The following is a 14,029-nucleotide window of genomic DNA, read 5'->3' on the forward strand; positions in this document are numbered from 1 at the left end:
TTACAAATCTCACCACTACTAATTGAAATTGTATGGTGAGGGCAAGCTTTCCTTCTCCTGCTACTGTGTGTTTGAATATCTGACTCTTACGCATAAATAGACTGCAGTGTTTCACACGTTGCCTGCCTTCCTAGATCATCACAGATGCGAGGTAGAGGGAAGGATGCATGGGTTGTTTGTTAAAGTGCGGCTGTAAAACCAGTTAAAAACGGAACACCCTGCCACACTCACAGGATTTCAAATATGATAGGAAAATACTTAGGAAAAGGAAGGTGAGACCCTTTTTTGGTTTTATTCACTTGAAAAACAAATATTTATAAAGCATCTATTTGGATCAGCCCTGATCTAGACATAGAGAACAACAACCCCTATCTTCATGGAGCTCACATTAAACTAAATATTAGATTTGAAGTGACATCTCATATAAAATATAAGAGAAGGTAGAAAGAGGAGAGAAAATAGAATTTTTCTGTGGAGAAAAGTGAGTCAGGACTTGATGTGAGGGCTGGCGGAACATTAGCCAGATGGCCAGGAACGATGTTGCCGAGAGGGTGACGTCCGAGTACATCCTGGAGTGGGTCACATGGAATTACCAGAGGAAGGGCGCTCAAGGCGACAGCAGTAAATTGTAATGGCCCGGAAGCAGATGTGTGCCTGGGAGGTTCAAGAAACCATAAGGAGAGTGGTGTCACTCTAGAAAATCACATAAAGGAGTAAGAGATGAGGTCATTAAAATGGAAGAGCTTTGCATGGGGGGCCTTGTAGGCTTTTAAGGTGCTACAGAAAATCGCTGAGAGCTTGGAGCAGGCATCCAACAAGGTCTGGCTTGTTTTCACAAAACTTTTCTGGCAGGGTGCTGAGGAAGAAAAAAAAAGTCAGGAAGAAGGGAGAATAGTGGTAGACATCACTCTCTAGCCTTCTTTTGCTGCCATGTGCCCCACAAGGCTAACCTGTATGACTTATATTAACCACTAATTGGGTTCTTTGACTCTAGCTTGCATTAGGTTCAATTAATTAGAGACACTCAGGGGGAGAGTGGGAGAAGGACAAGATTTCACTATTACCCTCCTCTCCCGCTGTTTCAGGTCCCTGTTGTGTCCACCCACCAGGGCCACAGTTCCTTCCAGTGCCTCTCTTCATGTTGCTGCTTCTCTGATTTCCTGTCACTACTCCTGGGCCTTTGTAGATAGTTCCTTGATGAAATCCTTCTTAATCATTCACACTTGTCATCAGATTTCTGCCTGGAATTACCTCGTGTACCAGATAGGAGGCCATGCTGTATTCCAGGAGATATGACGACGACGTGATCCAGGTTGATGGTGGTGGAAGTGGTGAGAAGTCTTTGAATTATGGACATTTTCAAGTTGGAGCCAGTTCAGTTTACTACTGAACACAATGTGCAATGAGGTATAAAAACTTCTAGACGATGCCTACATTTGTGGCCTGAGAAACTGGAATAATGGAGTTGCTTTCAAGTATACATAGTCTCTTGAAGTTCAGGGGAGGGAGCTAACCTAGAGATAGAAAATTGGAAGTTATTTGTTTAGAGCTGGGTTTTGTGCCTTAATGTAGGATGAGATCACTAAGGGATTAAGTCTAGACAGAGAAGAATTGAGTCTGTTCTCTTTTCTGTCTAGACTCAAAGGCTGAATCCTGGAGCAGCCTGATACTTAGAGATTCAGTAAATGAGGAATTGGAAAAGGAAAGTGAGAAGGAATTATGCAAGAGGTGAAAAGTATTCCAAAAGACTGATATTCCCGAATCCAAGCCAGGAATCTCTAGGTTAAGAATGGATAGACTGCTCTGTAAGGTTCTGATAAACTAATGCTGGTTTCCAGGGTAAATTACTACATTTTAAATAGACACACATATTATACGGAAGTTTTTGACACATGGATTAAAGGTATCTCAAAGAGGCATATTAAAACTATGTCCCACAAATAATAATGAAATTTCAATAACATGCATTTCAGCTGTCCTTGGTCATCTGGGACTCACTGTGATCCTCTTACAAGACTGCTTGTATTTATTTATTTAGTAAAGATTTTATTTATTTATTTGACAGAGAGAGATCACAAGTAGGCAGAGAGGCAGGCAGAGAGAGAGAGAGAGAGAGAGAGGGAAGCAGGCTCCCTGCTGAGCAGGGATCCCGATGCGGGACTCAATCCCAGGACCCTGAGATCATGACCTGAGCCAAAGGCAGCAGCTTAACCCACTGAGCCACCCAGGTGCCCCAACGTTTCACGTATTTTTTAAATTCTTTTTTCTTTGGCATTTGGAGAGACTATTTTCCAACCATAAATATTTTTAAAATACTATCTGGAAGTTTCTAACCAACTGAGTATACTCTTTTCTATGATAAACCACCTCAGATCTTTCAGCAAGAAAAAAGCCACTAAGTTTGAATAAAGACATCACCCAATGAACTAGGACACAAGGTATGCTTTAAATATTTTTTCGGGGAAAGGACACTACACTTCTACTCAAGAGAAACAATTTTACAATCTTGAGGTCTTTTATTTTCTTTATATTTATCATGCCATGAATTCATAGGGAATGGGTTCCAGCAGTTCGGGCTCCTTTCCATTGCTTCTCACAAAATGTGCTTCTCTGGGTGGAGCAGGCTGACGCTTCAGTTGAACCCAACGACCTTTCTCTTTGGCTTCCTTCTTTTTCTGATCATTTTCCTTTACACGCTTCAGGAAGCTATCTCGGCTCTTTGAATGTTTAATATGCTCAATGCGTACATTAATTCTCTTGGCAAGAATCTTGCCCTTAACTTGTTTGTTGACAACAATGCCAACAGCATGCTGAGTAACATTGTAGACTCTTCCAGTTTTGCCATGGTAACATTTGTGGGGCATTCCCTTTTGAACAGTGCCCATTCCCTTGATGTCCACAATATCACCTTTCTTGTAGATTCGCATGTACGTGGCCAAAGGAACAACTCCATATTTTCTGAAAGGCCTAGAGAACATATAACGGGTACCCCTCCTCTTTCCCTTTGTGTTGGTCATTTTGGCAAATTACTGGAAGATGGCTGTTCCGGCCGAAAGGCTATTTTTTTTTAATGATTTTATTTATTTATCTGACAGATCACAAGTATACAGAGAGGCAGGCAGAGACAGAGAGGGAGAAGCAGGCTCCTTGCCAAGCAGAAAGCCTGATGTGGGGCTTGATCCCAGGACCCTGAGGTCATGACCTGAGCCACGGGCAGAGGCTTAACCCTCAGCCACCCAGGCATCCCTAGACTGCTTGTATTTAGACACATACACATTTCACAGCTTAACATCCTATCCACTGTCATCTACACTATTTCCCCCAAAGAATTTAAATGTCAGGGGAAAAAAGTTAAACTTATTTAGAAGAAGTTGAGATTTCTGCAACAGGGAAACAATAGTCAAAGGAAATCAACTCAGTGACTTCACCAGGAAAAACTCATGGATTTAATGGTGTAAAGGGGTAGGGTGCTGCCTATTATCTCAACCCAAATAATTAAAAAGTGAGGAATAAGAAAGGCAGCTTGGAGCCCCACATGAGTTTGGGAAACATATTTACAGCTATTGCAATTAACTTAGAGAAGAATTTCAGATAAGGATAGCAACCGTAAATTGTTGTTCATGGCTTTAAAATTCTTAACTCTCCATGTCATTAAAAATATTTATTTAAAAATAACTAGTGATTAATTTAGCTCATAAAAATATTCAATAAACTTATTTTCTTGAGTTTTAATTGATACATAAATTTTTCAGCTCATTGGAAATTCACTTTTTATGAAGTGATTCATTAATCATTGCAAACATGCTCATGTGTGTCACATTTCTGTAATTAAATTATTTTGCCAAATGAGCTATTGCTGTGTAAAAGATTGGCTTCAAAACCTAATTCAATGCTAGATTAGTGAAGTCTCTTCCTAAGGGACTTGAGTTAGAAAGCTAAGAGGGATCATGGAATGTATAAAAGGAAATTTATATTTACTGTATGATACTAATTTTAATAATCTACACACAAGTGCCAATGTGACTAATCAAAAAATTGGTATTCACAGTCATATGTAAAGGTTTTGATTCTGTTCATTTCAAGTGTAGGGATGCAATTTTCTAAGACAACACTTTGATTGCATTTAATTTTGCTGTGAAATTTGAGAGAAGACCTGAGATTTTCTGATTATCCTCTTCATAATACTATCTCTGTTTATTACGTTCTAGATGGTATCCATTTCTGCATGGGATTATAGTTTCCACAAGCACACTGTAGATTTGGAAGATCCTTACCAACCAATTTGCTTTGGTTCTTTTCACATTAATCATTTGCTAGCTTTTTCTTTTTTAGTCTCTTTCAAAAATATGTTTAGTATGCTTCCATTTATTTTAAAAAAGTACGTGGATAATACAGATGACAGTTACAATGGGTTGAAACACATCAGATATTTTAAAATCCATGAGGTCTTCACGATTTATTTAAGAAGCTCACTGTTTTGAATATAGGCAGATAAAGGAAAGGAATCCAGGATTTACTCTGCCTTGTATATAAGAATTGTACTTCTTAGTGACCAAAGAATTGATGAGGGGAAGTTTACCTTTAAAAAGATAAGTGAAGTTATGTATTAAATACATATTATCCTGTAGATTTTTGTTTAGTAGATATGCAATTGTTCCTGCCCAGTGGAAAAGGTAATCCCAAAGATAAAATGCCGACCAGTTTGGTATATGATCTAACAAACTGATTCTAACATTCCTTTATTAAATTGATAATAAATTCCTAGCACCTCAGAATGTTCTTTGAACTACTTTTTTTTTTTTTTTAATGTGATGATAGCCGTCTTATATTTGAAGCTCAGGAAACAAACAACAGCATTCCAAAACAGCTAAATATGCAGGTCTAAAAAATGAAGGTACTTTTTAAGTTGTCGTATTCACTCTGAAGTCCGTTCATCTCCATCAGCATTCCAAAGATGACACAGGTGACCTGCTCAGGTATAGAATGAAAGACAAGCATGTTGTACCACTGACATCACAGGACAGTTGCCTGTCTGGTCTTCTGACCGTGGGCTCCGGCTGCACTTGCTCACAGGTTGTCATGCTCAGCGGGGAAAGCAGTGGTCTGAGCAACCTTTAGATCATGCCCACACTGTGCTCCCAAAGCTGGGTCCATGACCGCCTCTGGTGGGGCAAGAGCAGCCATGGCAACAAACTCCAAATTAGGGTCTCCAGTTAGTTTTCGAGCAGGTCACAAGAAGGACTTTTCAAAGTTGTATTGACTTTTGGCAGAAATGTCATAGTATTTCTTTTGGTGGAAGGCAATAGATTTTGCCTTACCTTTCCTGTCCTTAATGTCTACTTTGTTGCCCCATAATACAATGGGGATGTTTTCACATACTTGTACCAGATCACTATGACAGCTAGACACATTCTTGTAAGTAATCCTTCATATTACATCAAACATTATAGTGGAATACCGGGCTTGGATGTCCTAGCCATCTCTCAGCCCACCAAATTTCTCCTGACCAGCTCTAGCCCATACCAGGAACTTCATAGGTTCTTTGTTGCTATGGAACACAAGGGGATGGACCTCAACACTAAGGTGGTTACATCTTTTCAAATTCACCAGTCAGATGATGCTTCACAAATGTAGTTTTTTCAGTACCATCGCCAACCAATATAAGTTTCAACTGGACTTGGGGTTCTCCTGGGGCAGCCACTGTGCTCTTGCTTCTAGAATTGTCTCCAACTTATCTGACTGAGGCTGGACCACTTTTTATATAGGACATTTTCTCAGTAATGAACTGAGTAAAATCCCAGATGTGTGTTTATGTTAAATTTGCATGAAAGTCATGATTTTACCTTTTTGAAAAATACATTCAGCAGCAATAAGTAATAAAATTAGTAAGTGAAGAAATGATACAATCAGTATTCTGAGTTGCTTTGCAACTCCTAATGAATTAATTGGTCTAAGCAGCAATCATCAATTGGTAACAACATCACCTACAAAAAAGAGACAGTTGGGTAATATGTACCTTATGGTGGAAATACACCATATCTTCTGTGAAGCAGTCCTGCCAAAAGTACTGAACCTGGATCTGAAGATACAGGTCAATGAGTGAATTAGGTTCCAGAAAACTTGCATTGTGTTATTAATGATAATTAAAAAAATGCAACCCTTTTATTTTATCCTTTCTCTGTTTCTTTCAGTCTGAGTTAGTAGTGCTCTGCTGGTGAACATTTTCAAGAACCCTGCCTTTCACTCATGCATATCTAGGAATTCACTTCACTAGCAAGAGGCCCTTCCTTCCGACATGTCTCTGGATATTCCCATCTCAAACATGGCTTCTGCTCAGCTGGCTGAGGAGATCTGTGTGTGGCATGCGTAATCTGTGGTGTGTCTGAGTATTCTGACCTACTTATTTTTCTCAGTTATTGGGGAAACTCTTCAGTGACACCCTCAGTTGTTTCTCTAGAGCACAATTTCCTGGCAGTGGTCTTGTAATTTCAGCATTTCTTGCAGTCTAAATAGGCTGAGGTTCCCAAAGTGTGAAGTCCTGATTCCTTGTAAACAATTCTTTGCTATATTTCTCCCTTTCCTCTCCGCTTTTCTAATGAGCAGCAAGGAAAACAAAACAAAACTATTCACACCTTCAACACTTGACTTGGAATCTTCTCCACTAAATACCTACACTTCTCTTTTAAAAGTTTTGCTTTTTATAGAACCACAGGCCGCAGTTCTGCTAAGCTGTCTGCCACTCCATTACAAGGATTTTCTTTCCCAGACAATTGAGGAAAGTCTACAAAGGAAGGAAAGAACAACACAAACTGAAAAACTGACCCTTGAAGAAGCAGAATTAATCAAACACTCTCTCCCTTTCCTCTTATCCCCTTATAATGACCTATAAAAATTTAGGAATACATTGTATTCTACCCAGAGGATGAAATTCCATACCTGGGGTGGTGGTGGGGGAGGAGCTGAAAGTTGCCAATAGTATATTCCTCATTTTCTTCTAAGTTCTCACCAGAAGTACCTTTAATGTCTGTAGTATTTCTACCAGCAGTGTGCTTATGATTTAGGGATACTTCAACGTGATAGCCTTCTCTACCATGCTCCTCACCTCTTTCTGTGTCCTTACTAAGAAATCATTATTATCCATATTTCTACTAAAGGTCTGCTGAAGTCACTGTAGGCTATTTGAAATATAAAGAAAGAGCTTTAAGTTCACCTTATTTTGTAACATGAAGAAAACCATCTTCAGAACTATATGTAGCCACATTTAAAAGTCATTGATGCTGGTGTGTAGAATTAGGAGTGGAGAAAGACAGCTGAGGAGGGAGATGATGGTTAATTCTCATAATGAAGGCTTCATATCACTCTATGATTTCTGTACTTAGGGTTGAAATGAAAAAAAAAAGATGGCATCTTCCAGCTGGAGCCATGCAGAGGGAGAATGTGGAGAAGGTGCCTCCCACCCGCCATCCAGAGAACACCCCATTGGGCCGCCAGAGGTGTGTCAGTCAGATGTCTGCCCTTCACGTCTACACTTCTAGACCAACCACTTCCTGCTAGGCCCTACTGAGGTGAGTGTGGGCACTAGAGCCCTTGAAGAGTTCTTGTCAGATTGCAGTGGCCTTGTGGGGTTTCCTGGATGTGAGCCCTGTCAGTTTTCAAAGCTTGATGTTTTGGAGGTTCATGTCTCAGGTGCAGATCTTAAAAGTTAGGAATTCTTGATGTGGGGTTCAAACCCTTAGCTACTTCAGGAGAAACTCTGGGTTTTCAGTTCCCTCTCAACTGTGGGTGGCTGTGCTGGAAGAGGGGCTTATGGAGAGATTGTGTCCCAGCCTCTCCTATTCCTTTCGATGTGGGCCTTCTCTCATTTTTTCAGACCTGTAGAAATCATGCAGTTCTTAGTTTTTTGTTTTTTTGTTTTTTTTCAGGGGAAGTTATTGCATATGTAGCTGTAGGTTTGGTGTGTTTGTGGGAGAAGGTGGGTTCAGGATCCTCTTTTGGGGCCAGCTTGACCCAGAACCTGACTTTTGTGCTTAGGAATTAAATAGAGAAAAATGATAAAGCCGAAGGAGAAGAATCAATTTCCCTTATTTTTGTTATCAGCCAACGTATGGGTAATTTTTATATTATGGTACCTGTAGCTTTGAAATCTCTGGAATAAGAAGTATAGAATTAATTAGTGTACTAAGGCTTTTGTCACTTTAGTTTTTAAGCTAAAAACTAGCTTAAATAGAAATGCTTCAGTGCTGCCTATAAAATGAGTATCCTAGCAACTAAAACATATCCCAATAATTAAAGCCTCCGTGTCAGCAACATTTAGACAGTAAGAGAAGTAACTGAATTACCAAAAGTAAACATCTAGCCATATGTTCACGGTGACCTTATCTGAGTGGCGCACTGTCTGGGTGCACAGGCAGTAAGAGTGGCCCTTCCAAAGTTGTCAAAGAACAACGAATCGGCAGTGCATCGTTAGATCAACTGGTCGAAACTTCCATAGATTTTGCTTAAATTTCATGCATGTGTGCCATGTGATTTAGGTTCAGAGTCAATATCTATATGCATGAGTCCTGCCCTACTCGATAATTCCCTCAAATACACCCATTGACGCAAAGTAGATTTGTTCTCACAACAGTAAATGTCACAAGAAATGGGGGAAGTTATAAATGGAAAGTCCTCTTACTAATGGACTTTAGGAGCTTCCAAATCTTTTCTAATTCAGAGATTGTCAGTGACTCTATACATATACCACTTAGCACACCACTTAACAAAGGAGTTAAACATAGACAACTGTGAATAGCCGCTGTTTTACTATAAAAAGGGGTATATTTGGGAATTATACACTGGTAATGAAACACCATCAGCCCAAGATCTATTGATTGCAAATTGACAACATGATTTTGATTTTGTTGTGAAGGTAGGATGGTGATGCCTCTAAAAATCCTGCAGTCCCGAAGGGAAGAAATAACCCTGGTCATCCTTCTCTGCCCATTTTTAGTACTAAAGACAGTGTGGTTCTTAAGCTCTAAAAGATGGGCTTGATTGGAAGTCCCCTCTGCCCCATAGTGAACTGTGTCAACATAAACTGAATTCAACAGCCAGTTCAGAATGGCAGCCAGGTGACTGGTGACATAGGATCTGGGTATGTTAGGTATATCATTTCTATCAACCGACTCTGAAGAGAGTGTAGTCAAGAGGTTCATGTGTAAATGTGATCTGCTTTTAACAATTTATTTAACATACAATAAGGGAAAATGAAATTTTTATGACTGAGAAATTGAAACTTAAGACCTGTTTGCAAACAGGTTAAATGTGGATACAGCAAATTGTTCAGTGAATGTGTAGATACTGTTTGGAATTAAGGAGTGCGTAGTGTAATTTGGAGTCACTGTCGAAGAATTGATTATAAGAGGTTATAAAGCTTGCTAAAAAATAAAACACTGTAAAAGAAAAGGATAAAAATTATAATAAAATAACAACTGAGAGTCTAGAAATCAATATGGTAGCACGTGTAGGAGAAATATTGATATGGTTGAGGGAACTTTAAAACTATCTGGCTGATTCTGATATGGGTACAGAAAATCTCTAAAAATGTGGTAAGGACAAAAATATTCCTTTCAATTTTCCACTGACTGATGAATGGATAAAAAGATGTAATATATATATATATACACATACATGTGTATACATATATATACATACACATGTATACATACATATGTATGCATACATATATATGTATAGGTATATGTACATATATACACATATACACATGTATGTATACATATGTATACATATATACATATACATATGTACATATATATGTAATATATATAAAGAAATTTGTAATATGAAATATATATACACACACTACGGAATATTACTGAGACATCAAAAATGGAACTAGAGGTTTTTATGCTGAACAAAATAAGTCAAAGACAAGTACCATATGATTTCATTCATATGTGGGATTTAAGAAACAAAACATAAACATAGGGGAAGGGAAAGAACAATAAAATTAGATAAAAACAGAGAGGGAGGCAAACCATAACAGACTTTTAACTACAGAGAACAAACTGAAGGTTGATGGAGGGGAGGTCTTGGTGTGGGCTAAATGAGTGATGGGCATTAAAGAGGGTACTGCTTGGGGTGAGCACTGGGTGTTCTATGTAAATAATGAATCACCAAATTCTACTTCTGAAACCAATACTATCCTATATGATAACTAACTTGAATTTAAATTTAAATAAAAATTACCTTCAATTAGACATATATTTACACTATTAAATATCTATTTATTGTTTATTTTAGAAACTTTAGAAATTTAGAAATTTAAACTTTTAGAAATTAAACTAAATTTATACTTTTAGAAATTTAGAACACATGAATGCTAAAAATATTACCAGTATAATTTGAAAAATGAATTTGGTTAATATCATATATCCTTTTCAGAAATACAGCTACCTTGCTAATTCTACTATGATTTCCCATTTTGATCTGTAATACTTGAAGCATTGTCAACCTGTGATTTTCTTTTCTTTAATATAATAATCTAGGCTACAAAATGAGGGTTTTTTTTTTTTAGTAGCATCTGAAAAGTACACAGTGCACTGTAAGAAGTGACATTCAGGGTCAGAGTAAAGTCTAATGTACAATGTTTCTTTATGGGTTAATATTTTATGGATTTTCCCCCTGGAGTTAAAACGTGGCATATGAAGTTTTGGCAAAAAGAGAATTATTTAAAATTTTTTGAATCATAAGTTTCTTTTGCAATGAGTGACTACTACCAGGCATTCCACATAATTAGGCCAGAGGATTTATTTTGTAAATGTAATTCTCTGTGTAAGAAAACTGCCAAGACTTTTTTTTTTATATTTTATTTAGAAAAATTTAAACTTAAAGCGAACAGAAGAGTATACCCAGCACCCAGCTTAAACGATTATCTAATATTCTGATCATTTTAATTTTGTCTCTCCTCCCATTTTTATTGAATTTTTTAAATAGTTTTTTTAAGGTAAAATTTACTACATTGAGATGCACAAATGTAACCCACACCCTATCAAGATATAAAATATGTCTATAATCTAGAAACTTTCCTTGTGTCCCTTCCCTGCCAATCAAGGACCCCCATCCCTGCCAGGGATTAATTTTGCCTGTTCTAGAACTTCAGATTAATATAATCATACAATTTGCACTTACTTGCACTGGCTTCTTTTACACAGCATAATGGGTATGAGACTCATCCATGCTGTTGTATATATTAGTGATTCGTTCCTTTTCTCAACTGAGTAGTGCTCCGTGGTAAGAATATACCACTATCTCCTTCTTTACTCTTCTGTTGATGGACATTTGTGGGACTTCCAGTTTTGGGTATTAAGAATAAATCTATTATAACCATTCTTCTATAAATCTTATCATGACCTTATGTTTTCATTTCTTGTTTTGTATGCCTAGGAGTAGAATTGCAGAGTCAGAAGAAGGAGTATGTTTACCATAAGAAACTGCCAGGGCTTTTCCCAAGGAGATTGTATTGTTTTACATTCCCACCAGAAGTGTGTTAGTGTTCTGCTAGCTACACATTCTTGCCAAGAATTAGTGTGATCAGTGTATTTAATTTTAGCCATTCTAGTATATGGTAGCAGCTTGTCATGGTTTAATTTGCATTTTCTTCACGACGAATGATGTTAAGCACTTCTGCATTTGCTGATTGGCTATTCACATAAGTTTACATGTGAACTCTTGGTTTAGTGTTTTGTACATTATTTTTTTAAAGATTATTTATTTATTGGACACAGAGAGAGAGATCACAAGTAGGCAGAGAGAGAGAGGAGGAAGCAGGCCTCCTGCTGAGCAGAGAGCCCGATGCGGGGCTCGATCCCAGGACTCTGAGATCATGACCTGAGCCGAAGGCAGCGGCTTAACCCACTGAGCCACCCAGGCACCCCTGTTTTGTCCATTTTTAAAAAGGGGGCTGTTGGCCTTATTTATTGGTAGTAGTGACATACACCTTCCGGACGGAAGTCCCTTGTCTGATTTATGTTTCACAAGAATTTTCTCTGAATCTGTGCCTTGCCTTCATTTATAAACATTTTTTTGATGAGATTATTTTAATGAGAATATTGTAACTTTAAGTTTTTGCTTTCTGTGTCCTAGGGAATGTTTTCCTTTCCAGAGTCACAAAGATATTCTTTTATGATTTCTTCTAAAAACCTCATAGTTTAAGCCTTGGATTCCAATCTATGATCCTGCTTAGAATAATTATTATGTATGATATGAGGTCAAGGTTAAGATTGATTTTTTAATCTACATGGATATTCAATTGCTCTTCCTCATTTCTGTAAAGACTTTTCTTTCTACATTCAATTGTTTTGTTGCCTTTGTTGAAAAGCAGTTATTCATATAACTTTGTACTTGCTTTTAAACTCTGCCTGCTCCATTTATCTATCTATCCATATGCCAATACCACATGATCTTGTTTAAGTCTGGTATTACAAATCTTCCAAATTTGATTCTCAATTTCAAGATAGTAGATTATGGTTAAACATGGTTTTGCATGTAGCTAGCTTTCTTCTCATATTTATATATGTTTTTAAAATAATTTAAATTAATAAGTATTCATTTTAGAAACTTGGGATTCCAGATAAAGACACATAAAGAATTTGTGAAAATCACTCCTAATCCTCATGGAACTTGAACATATCTAAAGCACATGCAAAAACATTATGAATAAGGTCAAGTGTATACCTAGAGTTGGCAGATGAATGGTACTGTCAATTAGTCTGGTCTTTTATTTGCAGGGCTTTGAACGATGCTGCCCTGGGAGATATGTATTTGCCTATGAGAAGATTCAATCAACAAGAGCTAACATTGTCTTGTTATTCAAGAGAGTTTTGAGGGGCACTTGGGTGGCACAGTCAGTTAAAAGTAGGACTCTTGGTTTTTAGCTCAGGTCATGATCTCAGGGTGATGAGATTGAGCCCTGCCTGTGGCTCCTCACTCAGCAGGGAGTCTGTTTGAGATTCTGTCTCCCTCTCTCTCTGTCCCTCCCACTCATGTGCATGCTGTCTCTCTCTATCAAATAAATATAAATGAATGAATGAATAAATAAATAAATCTTTTTAACATTATTATTTTTAAAAGCCTTGATATATCAAACTGGGTTATCAGTATGCCCTTTTGGTGAGAATTCAGAAAAGAGAAAGACATTACTGGGATTCTGATTGTATTTGTCTTCTTAGCTTAAATTCTCAAATTCTACTTGATTGAGAAAATCAGGATCCACTGTGTTTTAAATATAATGACTTCAAATTCATTAAATAAATATTGCCTCTGTTTATGTGAGTTTGAAAAAAAAATGGGGGAATACATGCTAGGCTGTTAGCATGAAAATGTAGTGGCCTATATTAAATATGTAAGGAACAGTCATACCACATGGGAAAGTATCACTCTACCTAAGAAATTTTATTTCTGCATATTTAGGAAAGTCTAGAGTTAGCGGCAGTCCTCCATCTGGCACTTCACCATCGTGAGTTTGTTGTCACTACCTTTTCCCTTTTTATTAAGCATATCAACCCAAGAGTTAGCTGGGGGTAATGAGCAGCTGTGGTGCCAGCAGCCTCTTCATTACCCAAAGGCTTGGGATTTGCTCTTTGCTCCTATGTCTTTGAGTTTCTAAGTTTGGGGGGGGGGGGTTTTCTTGATTCTTTGGTGGGCCTATTTTCTCTTTCCAAAGACTAGACTGTGGACTTACACCACCTTACGAGTTTTTAGCAATGGAAGATTTTTTTTTTTCACCTGTCTTTGAATATTTCTTTGGTCATCAGTGTAGAAGTTTGGGGTTTGGGTAGGTTCAAAACATTCGATTCATGCCATCAGTGAAAGTCAATTATCCATGTTCTGTAGTGTGTAGGGAAGACTTTACATATGGAATTAAAGAAATACCTGTGGTAATTCCCACACTATTATGCATATTCATAATTAGACCAATGGGGACAAATATTATACTTTCAAAACTTTTTTCTGTAATTAAACCTATTCT

General features: G+C 37.6%; 1 protein-coding gene and 1 pseudogene across 1 annotated transcript; both read right to left on the reverse strand.

Annotated features, from left to right (window-relative positions):
* Positions 1-2,488: 2,488 nt before the first annotated feature.
* Positions 2,489-3,040, reverse strand: LOC123953349 (60S ribosomal protein L21-like). Its single transcript, XM_046023524.1, has one exon. It carries the CDS (start codon positions 3,015-3,017, stop codon positions 2,535-2,537), a length of 483 nt encoding a protein of 160 aa, XP_045879480.1. The 5' UTR covers positions 3,018-3,040; the 3' UTR covers positions 2,489-2,534.
* A 2,027-nt stretch (positions 3,041-5,067) lies between these two features.
* The window catches only part of LOC123952575, a 37,426-nt pseudogene continuing 28,464 nt past the window's right edge, over positions 5,068-14,029 (reverse strand).

Source organism: Meles meles, chromosome 11, assembly GCF_922984935.1.
Source record: "Meles meles chromosome 11, mMelMel3.1 paternal haplotype, whole genome shotgun sequence".
NCBI lineage: Eukaryota > Metazoa > Chordata > Mammalia > Carnivora > Mustelidae > Meles > Meles meles.